The sequence below is a fragment of the Cibotium barometz genome, chromosome 7 (genome assembly GCF_041138505.1).
Source record: "Cibotium barometz isolate CiBa-2024 chromosome 7, ASM4113850v1, whole genome shotgun sequence".
Classification (NCBI taxonomy): Eukaryota; Viridiplantae; Streptophyta; class Polypodiopsida; order Cyatheales; family Cibotiaceae; genus Cibotium; species Cibotium barometz.
The window spans coordinates 34213857-34224544 of record NC_141052.1 but is presented as its reverse complement, the minus strand read 5'-3'; the positions used below and the strand labels follow the sequence as shown (position 1 = coordinate 34224544).

The following is a 10688-nucleotide window of genomic DNA, read 5'->3' as shown; positions in this document are numbered from 1 at the left end:
AAGTACAATGCCCATGAATCCTATGCCTAATATAACCCAAGGACCTCATGTAAGTAACCCTAAGCCAAAGTGCCTAGGCCCCATCCCCCATGTGCATATACATACCAAATCTACTTCATTAGAGAGCCTCTATGGCGACATCCCTACAAGGCACATAAAAAAGCAAGGAGACAAAGTCACCTTTGGATGGACACTCAATTTGCTACTACAAAAGGATCTGGTGGGTGCGTGGGTGGCGAGGATCTATATTATTCTTATTATTACTTTTCACATGGAAGTAGGTCCAAGATCCTTCTGTAGTCCCATAGTTATCTGTTTTCGTCGCCCATAGGCAGCATATTTATAGCTGTAAATGGCTCAATGCCACTAGGGAGCTTGCAGGGATTTGAACTGACGACCTCCACCTTGCTAGTCACTCACAAACTAAGCTACACACCCATTGGCTTGATGTTTTCCAACAATTCAAAAGCCTTTGGTGCAAGTACCAATCTCAATCTCAATCTCAAATTCATTTGTACTAATTTGCCAAGCAGTGTCATTGTTCTTCGAAAAAAGAAAAACTGGCAAAATCCAGCAGAAAGAAGCGCAGAATTGTCGAAAGTATGCTGTACAAGTAAGACAGACTTTGAATCTGACTACTCCAAATCAATTGGATCGCATACAAATGCTTCTATGGTATGATGATTGAGTTGATGGCTCCACAGAGCTTGTAATTATATGCAGTCATGTAGGTAAAACTTTTGTCTGCCATGCTAGAGGGAAAATAGGGGTGTGCTGATAACAGAAACCAAACAAAACGCACACAGTTAGGGCTATGGTAATGAAATCGACCAGAACACATTTCTAGATGTGGGGCATAAACTAAGCCCAAAAACACACGTAAAGGTGAACACGGTCCAGCATCATGGAGCCATGAAAATCAAAAGTATATGTCCAGATCAGCCACTGATTTCCCTCTGAAGGGGACTAGCAATGCGGGGGTGAAATCCATGGCCATGGCCATGGCCTCAGGTAAGCTCTGCAGGACAGAACTAAGAAGCGATGGGGCAGAAGGTCCAGCATCCGGCCATGAAAGCAGAAGCCTTGCCTTGAGCCCTCGGATCTGGCAGCGAGTTAGGATGGCGGCAGGTAGCCCTGCGACAAGACTGCCGGACGGAAAGTAAGGGAGGTCAAACCGTCCGTCGCCCTCTTCTTCCAAACGTCGCCGATCCGTCTCCAGCTTAAACACAACTTGGTCGTCTGCAGAAAGCTTACCTCGAAAATGCTCCCTCTGCACCGCGGCCACCATGAGAAGGCTTTCCGGCACTACGGCCTCCAACAACGCCTTCGCCCACGCGTGCGCGCGCTCTTCCGGAACGGATTTCTGAACGGCGAGCAGAACGACGGAACCTTGCTCACCGTCGAGCGAGTAAAGGCTGCAGGCTTGCTCGGAGTGTGCGTTACGGTTTCCGGAAGCAGCAGAAGGCGCCGCTTCCGGCAAAATCAAAGAGCCGAGGAGGTGCTTGTGCGGGAGATGGTGGATGAGATGGCAACCTGCGGCCGACGAGGCGACGAGGAGGATGCGAGGCCGCAAAGGGCTTTTGCCCTTGGTGGTCCATGAAATGAATGGAGCGGGCGGTGGAGGAGTAGGGGCGGCGTCGAAGCTGAAGTTGCTGAGCTCGTCGAAATCTAGGCGCGAAGGAGGGGGAAGGTCCGTGAGAGGATCCTGCATGCCCGCCATAGCCAAACCCTACCTGTTTCCTGGCCTTCAAGCTAATGAACGTGCTGTGAAAACACGAGTATAGTATATGGGCACAAAAATTCCTAAATCCAAGAATAACAAGTCATTGTTTATATTATATTTCTTTTTTTTGAACAAAATATATTTATATTTATAAGAGGATCTCTTTTTACACCTACTATACCCATCCTACTCCCAATCACTATTAAGCAAATTACTGATTTGATCCCATCTCTCCTCCTCCCAAAACAAAAGATGAATGCTCCCATGAAACATGATAACCCAACTGCATATATGCCACAAGTAGAGATTCAGAGGTACATCCCTTAGGAGTCTGTTCTTCCAAATTGTCTCCTTTTGTCTAAATTTTCACATCTGGTCTCATGCCCAAAGGATTTTCAATTAAACCCACAAATGTATGCACTGGCTGCTTCTCCTTTTGGTACCATCCCCTGGTTTTGGATCCAAATTTAGGATACTTTGTCTTCAGATCTTTCCCTGTGTAAGCCACCACATATCAAAGATTGTTAGGGTGCCCTAGTATGTGCTAATATCCCAAAAGCTTAGACCTAACTCAGCCTATCCCAGCTTGTAAGGCTTAAACTAGCTTAGCAAAAGGATTATCATTCATTTTATTTACATAATATACATAGCAACACTATTGTACACACTTATACATCAACTCTGACATATCCAAACCATGACTAGACCTTTTTTGAAATATCAACAAATTCATGGAGTTCCAAATCCCCCATAAACAACAATATCTAATAAGACTGAATACTAAATTAATAGCCTCTCCCTCTTCATTCAACCTCCCCACAGCAGCCAGTCCCCCCCAAGTTCCCTTAACCCCCATGCACCCTACCACCCATTTGTCAATCTCTCCCTCTTCATTCAATATCTAATAAGACTGAATACTAAAGTAATAGCCTCTCCCTCTTCATTCAACCTCCCTAGCAGCCAGTCCCCCCCAAGTTCCCTTAACCCCCATGCACCCTACCACCCATTTGTCAATCTTTTCCCAGAATCCTCTAATAACAGGGCAGTTATACTATGCCAATGTAGTCATGGATACAAAAAGACTTAGGCCTATCTATAGCTAGATATTTAGAGAATGCCTATCTATAGCTAGATATTTAGAGATTCATTAGGAGAAATTTGGGCTCCAAATCGACCCTTTAAGGGATTTTTCTCTCCTCCTCGAATCCCAAAAAGTGTAAAAATAATAATATTATATTGGGTTTCTCTCTTGAATTCTCCTTTTTTCATATTTTCTAAAGAGATTCAAAGCTTATTTTATTCTAATATTCTTAAACTCTATGTAACTTCAACCACTGTGAGTGAAAATTCATAAATGTGAAAAGTTGGTACTCTATAAAGTAAGAAAACAAGTATGAGAATATTTCTAACATATGTAACTATATGACTATATTTCTGACATAATTACAACATGGAATTAGAAGATGTTGATTGGAAATAGTGGAATTTTTTAAAGTACTTGAATATATCTTGAAGCAAACAGTATTTTGAAAAGTTCTTTTTTCAACACAATTAGACACGCTTAAGTTCTATTCTAGTGCATTTTCATGAAGTTATGGTGGTTGTCATTGGGCGAGTTTTCCTCATTCAATAGTCACTCTTCTCCATTTCAAGTTTTCTCCATTCAAATCTTTAATCTCTCAAGGAAACCTCTAAGCTTTCACCTGAATCTCCTCTTTCCTCACATAATGTTTATGCATGGACAACAATGAAGAGAGATTTGACTTTATGGTGCCTTCAAGTGGAACCAAAAGTCATATTTGCCTTTATTGATTTTCTATACCCAATTATTTTACTACCAAGAAGTGTTATTGCATCAAGAAGGGCATAAAGAAAGTGCCCAATGGAGGTATGGATATGTTTAGAGGGCATTAATTTTTATGTTTTTTGAAACGCAAGTGTCTGAAATTAATGATAATGTTTTATTGTACCGTATATTTTACAAATAAAGGAGTTAATTACAATTTCAGTATTGTTTTATGGTCTGTAGAACATCAGAGATAATTCTAAGAAGCGATTTATACATGTGGACTTGGATGATGAGCATGATCCTCTCTCTAAGAGAATAAAGGCTTATAAGCTCAACCCTTATGTAATGCAATAGGTCACGGAATTAGGGAGAAAGCATGTTGATATATGGGTGGAAGGATCAATTTACCCACCTGATCTCTTAACCCAACAACCACCTAAATTTTCAAGCCTAAATTCTTTAATCAAATATGTTTGTGAGTGCAATGCTGGTTTGCTTGGTTACACAACAAGGCTTGCTAGTTAGGTGCAAAGCGTTTGGATATCATCACAAAGGATGCTTATGATGAAGGACACTCAGATCAAGTAGTGAAATGCTCGACTGTCTAACAAGGAGAATGAATACAATGAGTTGGTAGAAGTTGTCCATGCTTAGCATTTGCAGAACCATGAATTGGAAAAAAAGAAAAGAATCTAGAGGCCAAGAACAACAAATTAGAAGGGATATTAGAGAAGAGAATCAAACATGAGCCCACCTCTAATTTGGATACACGTGAAAGAGTAAGAGAATAAAGACCACTTTTTGCATTGTCAAAAAATAGTGGAAACTACAAACGGCGTATACATGCTGAGACGGATAAGCTGAAGAACCTTAAAGAAGACGATGCAGCACTCTCATCACAAGTCTTGTCAAGAAACATGGTGAAGTCTACACTTTCTCATTCAAAGTTCAAAACAATTAGTGATGATCTTGTGCATGCACGATTGCAAGATGTGAAGAATGCATTTTTGAAGCTCAAGGTATTTGTGACAAAGTTGGTTTAAGTAGAGAATCATATGCAATGATCTACAGACAAATGGATGTAGGCTTTAAATCCATGTTGAGAAACAAAAGGGTAACTCCACTGTCGTGTCCTTTTAGTGTCAGAAAAGCAAGGCAACAATTGAATAACAATGTCCTTGAACTCATTGGTGAGCCTAAACACATAGTTCACTTGCATGTATTCAAGCATTGTGCTAAAGAAGTGACCTTCGAGATGAATCCAAACAACATTGGCAAGCTTGTTGTGGGTTTTAGAAGGCCACCTCATATGGTGGTGGAATCCATGCAGTCAATGCAATGAGGCAAGTACTCATGTGGTGGTATAGGAGGATTGCAGTTAGGATGATATAGGACAAAGAAGCCAAAGGCAGTAGAACACATTGAATTCACGGGGCTTTAATTTGATTTTTCAATAAACTTCACAATTATAAATTAGTGACTTGAATAAAATTGCATACTTAAAATTTCTCTTCAATGGGAAGGTTGGATTCATAGTGAAGAGCATCCTTGTACATCGTTGATAATATTTGCGCAAGAGTAGGTAGTCAACAAGATGATATTTATGCTTGTGTACTGGGCACTTACTGTGTGTCTTCTTCTTATCCTGGATAGCACACTTTACGGGCTCTAACCTCGTGTTGTATTGATCAATACACGTACTTAAAAAATAGGTGTATAACATGTGTACATGCATACACATTACATGTATGTTGCCTTCTTTCGCATACCTTCTACCTTCTATTTCCCTAACACATCCCCTAGTTACCATACATAGAAATAAAACCAATATAAATCTCTTGATTCATTGAAAAAATGTAATGACTTTAATCAAATAACCATGCAACAAAGATAAAAACATTGTGAGCATTGTAAGATTTTTTTCTTAACACTTTACCAAGGAGGAGATTTTAGAGGCAACGGAGATCATTCGATGCAGAGTCCCATAGCAACATGATGGCTTTAGTTGTGGTTGGAGAGTGTGCTACAACGCCATGTTGTTGCTGCACTTAATGTTGGGACTGCCCTTAGAAAATGTAAGCATGCACTTCTTCTTCTAATGATATCTCAGTTTCTTTGTCCATTCACTGATAGCACATATATAATTTTTTGTATGTGTAGAATCTACGATTAGCGGAATGTACAGATTTGGATGTATATACGGGGTTTAAAAAATTGAAACTCTAATTAACAATATTGGGCAATGAGAGCCTATGTGCCATATACATTTGTGCCCCCTCCATAACGGCCAAGAACAATAATGGCTTAATGTTGAAATCTATACATTTTCAAGGTAGAGGAATAGGGATGCCTAGGACGTGTAGTTTCCATTGAAGCAAATAGAAAGAAAAAAAATGCAAAAAGATGAAAGAAGTAACATTTATACAACAACATATAGACCAAAGATAACTCTTGAAATTTATTATAGATGTAAAGGTTACAATATCAAGGTGATTTGATACAAACAGAGAAGGTTTGGAAGCTTCAATCCTGCTTTCAATTTTCCTACCATCTAACTTAAAATAGAAATCCCTCGAGTGCTGGGTCTCATCGTGTTCCAGTCTGACTTTGTGAACCGATGAGGGATTCAGCTGTGTCATTAGCATCCTTCCTATTGAAAAGCTCCACACTTTCAATGCTACAGATGTGTTTTCTCCTAGATCTTCATCTACAAAGGGAAAACAGAACATAATTACCATTTTGTTGGACTCAATAATCTAAATAACAAAAATAAAACTTTAAAGAAATGTTATGAACCTTGCACTCCGTTTTCCTTGTAGTCGAGTTGACAAATAACCTTGTAAGTTTTCATAAATGACATCATAGTGAGGAAGGTTAAAGAACATAATAAACAAAATAAAATCACAAAAAAATCTTAACGAAGTTTACCAAACTATTAAGATGGAAAAAAAAAGAGGTTGAGAGAAGAAAAGATGAATATAACAGAAATAAGTGACACTGTAAGAGAGGTGGGAAACGAACAGAACTAAGTTCAAATTGTGGAGAAAGTCTTCAATCAGACTAGCTTTTAAATAATCAGTATGGCCTTTTTTTTTAAAATATTCCTTCTGACATACGTTTTGGTAGGTGGTATTCAAGCCTCACATTCTTCTATTTTTGAGTTTTATGCCAATATATTTTATTCCTCTTTTTTGAGCTCGAAATTGTGGGAACCACTCTGACAAAAAAGATCCATGTTATATAGATCTAGAATCCAAGCACTCTCATTGGCTGGCCTTATATTATTTTAATGAGCTCTAAAAGAGCTCATTTGAAGCTTGAATTTTCCCTAATGGAAAATATAAGTTTTTGAGATCTAGCACAAGATGCTAATGATGATACCATAAACTTAGCATTTTCTTTTTTCAATTTTTGTGTTACCACATGACATAAAAATCAAAATCTTTAACATACTGTTTCTATATATTTCTTTTGTTTATAATTTTCTGTGTAATGATTTCATAATCACACAAAAATAAGTTTTATCACTTTGTATATCAATGCTTCATGATTTCGCAATCACCAAAAAAAAAACTTTATTCACCTTCAATAGATGTATAACATTAAAAGAAATTGAAAACATAATTTTTTATTTTTTTAAAAAGCAACACTATGTAAGCCTCGCTAATTTGCGTTGCAATATCCCTCACATTTGTAAGGCTTAATAACGAGGCTCGATATTTTTCTTTTTAAAAAAAGATGAAATTCAACAAAAATTCTCACTACCAAGCCTCACCATACAAACAATATATTATAATGATTTTTTTTAAGAAATGAAAAAAATCAACAAAAATTCTTGCTATCAAGCCTTACCATACAAACAAGATATTATAGTGATTTTTTTTAAGAAACAAAAAAAAAACAAGTAAAATTACTCTTTAAGGGTTCTTGGCTATCATGTGTTAACCATTAAAACTCTACTTAGCAATTTTGTGATTTAAAAAATACTAAAAGTAGTTTAAAAATCATGTAATATCCTTGATTTTAATATAAGTCATTTAAAAGTAATTATACTTACTTGATAGAAGATGCATACCAATGGTTTATATTCATATAGATAAATTATTGTATTTGTAGTATAGTTCAAAAAATATTTGAGTCGTTTTAAAACAAAACCCAAAAGTTCCAAAAAAAGTATGTTAATGAGAACCATAAAAAGAACACTTAAAAATCCTTTTTAGTAAATGATTTTTTAAAATAAAAATACGAACTTGTGTTTAGAAGGAATTTATTTAAAACTTATAATTAAATGATCAAATACAAAAGCCTCCAAAAACCATCAAAAATAGCTTTTTATTTACAAGACTAGTGTTAAAAGAATTGTAAAATTACATAACCCAACTATTGAGAACCATAAGCATGTGTTCAACGCAATATACACACTTTTTAGAACTAAAGAAATGCAATATATACACTTTTTAGAACTTAAAAGTTAAAAAATGCAATACATACACTTTTTAGAACTTAAAAGTTAAAAAATGCAATACATACACTTTAAAAAACTATTAGTTAACGAAATGATCAAATAGAAAAGCCTCAAAAAACCATTAAAAATGCCTTTTTATTTTACAAGACTAGTGTTAAAAGAATTGTAAAATTGCATCAACACATTGGACATGCTATTGAGACCCTTTTGTATGTAGACAATGCAATATACACACTTTTTAAAGAAAAAACTATTCACATGAATCACAAGTTAAGTTTTACATTTCTTTCTTATGATGTCCTCAGACTTTGCAAAATTATAAAAAACTTAAACCATACACTTATTGATTTGAAGAAAGTTTGACTCTTAAGAAATAAGAATGATGTGAAAAAACTAAGGCCCAATAGAAAAGGCTAGGGTTTTGGAGCTCCCATGCAAAGAGAAGAGAGGTTGACTATTTGTTAATCAGAGGGTGTATATATACCTAGATGAATCCAAGAACATGCCCGAATTCACCTTTTAGGAAGGTGCATGTTATATACTCATGATAGTCAACCCACAAGATTATATAACTATCAACTCCAATATGCATAGTATGGACTAGATACTATGACATCCCCACTAACGTCATCAGAGGTATTGTTTGTGATGTTTGTTTAAGGGATTCAATGGGATAATGCGTGGTCTCACACCCTAGTCAAGGCTGATTGGAATAGTATGCAACTCTGAAATTCCAGAGACAATTGAAAACACAAAGCTAAATAGATAACCTTCCAATTAAAATAACAAGACCAATTTATTATGGCTCACACAATATCTCAATCAATCTCTACTTCAATGTAGATAAGCTCTCTAGAGAGGTGACCACCAACATAATTCTAATATATTACACATTCTATGAAGATAAGAGCAATACAATCCTTCATTGCATCAAATAGCGACATACTTGTAGTTCACTCAAGGTTTGCACGTACACATCACATAATATGCACTCTTTTCTTGTAATCACTTAAAACTTCGACAAGTCTTGATATCCCCACATTGATGATTGTAGACTAGACACACTTGATACAATGTCCATGCATTTTATATGGCACACCTCTCATAGAAAACTAATGACATGCCAACGGAGACACAGCCTAGCGGTAAGGTGTTGAAGTCCCATGCATGAGGTGCTGGTTCAAAACCTGCTAGCTGTTAACGACGGCATGAAAAAGCAGACATGCACACAAGCACAAAAGATCAAAAAAAAAAGAAGGAAAACTAATGACATGATAGCTAGCCTCTCCTAAGAGCTGGTGAGTATTTAAGTATAGAGATTGCATGCTGACAATTACATGTGCTCACTTCATTTCTCCTTAGTGCATGCCCACCTTATCAAGGTCTCAAAGGCCTCAACTCTCAAGGAGTAAGGTCTCCTTGAAAACAAAAATGCAAAGAAACCATAATTTCCAAACAAAAAAACCCTCACACACTTCTATGAAACCCAAACTTCTCATCATACCTTATAAAGCTTTCTTTTTTCTTACTCCAAAAAAATACTTTATGGAAGGCAAGATGCCTCATGATAGTTTGAACAGTCAAGGGAGAAAACCCTAAAATGGAGAGGACACAGATGCAAGTAAACCCTAAAAAACCTTGCAGAAAGAAACAAACCCTAACCCTAGGAGGAGGAAACAAACCCTAAACCTGCCAGACCCTAATCCTAGCAAAAGGAAACCATACCATCTTCAGAGATCTTCCTCTGCATGGGTCTTGATGACAAGGTCGGAGGTAGGGTAGGCGATGCAGGTAAGGACGAAACCCTGCCGCTTCTGCTCATCATCGAGGAAGGATCCTTCCTCTTGGTCAACAGTCCCTTTAATGATCTTGCCCGCACAGGTGGAGCAGGCTCCGGCGCGGCAAGAATAGGGCAGATCCAGCCCCGCCATCTCTACAGAATCCAGGATGTAGGCATCGTCTGGGGCCTCAATCTCTATCTTCTCATCGTCCTGTGTTATCACCGTGACCTTGTAGATCGCTTGCAGAGGTGAAGAAAGTAGGGTTTTTCCTGCAACAGATTTTAGGTTTGAGGTCAGGGTTGCTCCGGATCCGAAAGACAGGGAAGGGAGCTGTGCGGGAGATAATGGCGATAATGATGAAGAAACGGGAGTTTTGCTGCGCAGGTAAGACATGGCAGCGACAGCGTTGAAGGTCGCTGCAGCGGTGGTGGCCATCTTTTGTACACAGATGAGCGATCGGAAGCTATGGAGCTGTTGAAGCTATGGAGGTGGAGAGAAAAAAGGAGCGAAGACAGAGGGGAAGATTGAAAGAAGAAGCGTTCTGGCTGGGCGACTCGCGAGCTCGCTGGCTATGGCGGGGGGCGGGGGAGACCAGAAATATGCGAGATGAAGAACAAGACAAAAACGAAGAAAAATTTGATGGCAGTTAATTCACATAGAGAGATCCCCTCCCCCACGTGCAACTGTCCTCAATGCCACTTAGAGAGATCCCCACGTGCAACTGTCCTAGTGGCATTCAATGCCATGCATGATGCATTTATGAAGATCACAGTCTACGTGGCGTAACGAAACCGCTTTCGGCGAAGTTAATGTCCTCTGTTTGACTCCACAGACAGCTCCGGCTGCCCCTGGCGGCTCGGCTCGGCTCGGCTCGGCTCGGCTCGGCTTGCATGGCATGCAAATGCATCTATGCAGGTACATGGACCTACA

The 10688-nt window shown here is 38.3% G+C and overlaps 2 protein-coding genes across 2 annotated transcripts; both read right to left on the bottom strand.

Annotated features, from left to right (window-relative positions):
* Positions 1–818: 818 nt before the first annotated feature.
* Positions 819–1801, bottom strand: LOC147636909 (trigger factor). The gene has a single exon (XM_086800491.1). The coding sequence runs from the start codon at positions 1718–1720 to the stop codon at positions 920–922; it is 801 nt and encodes a 266-aa protein (XP_086656617.1). The 5' UTR covers positions 1721–1801; the 3' UTR covers positions 819–919.
* A 7093-nt stretch (positions 1802–8894) lies between these two features.
* LOC147636908 (uncharacterized) lies at positions 8895–10391 on the bottom strand. Its single transcript, XM_086800490.1, has 2 exons — positions 9703–10391; positions 8895–9171 (listed from the first exon to the last, which is right to left on the bottom strand). Exon 1 carries the CDS (start codon positions 10191–10193, stop codon positions 9708–9710), a length of 486 nt encoding a protein of 161 aa, XP_086656616.1. The 5' UTR covers positions 10194–10391; the 3' UTR covers positions 8895–9171; positions 9703–9707.
* Between the last annotated feature and the right edge of the window lie 297 nt (positions 10392–10688).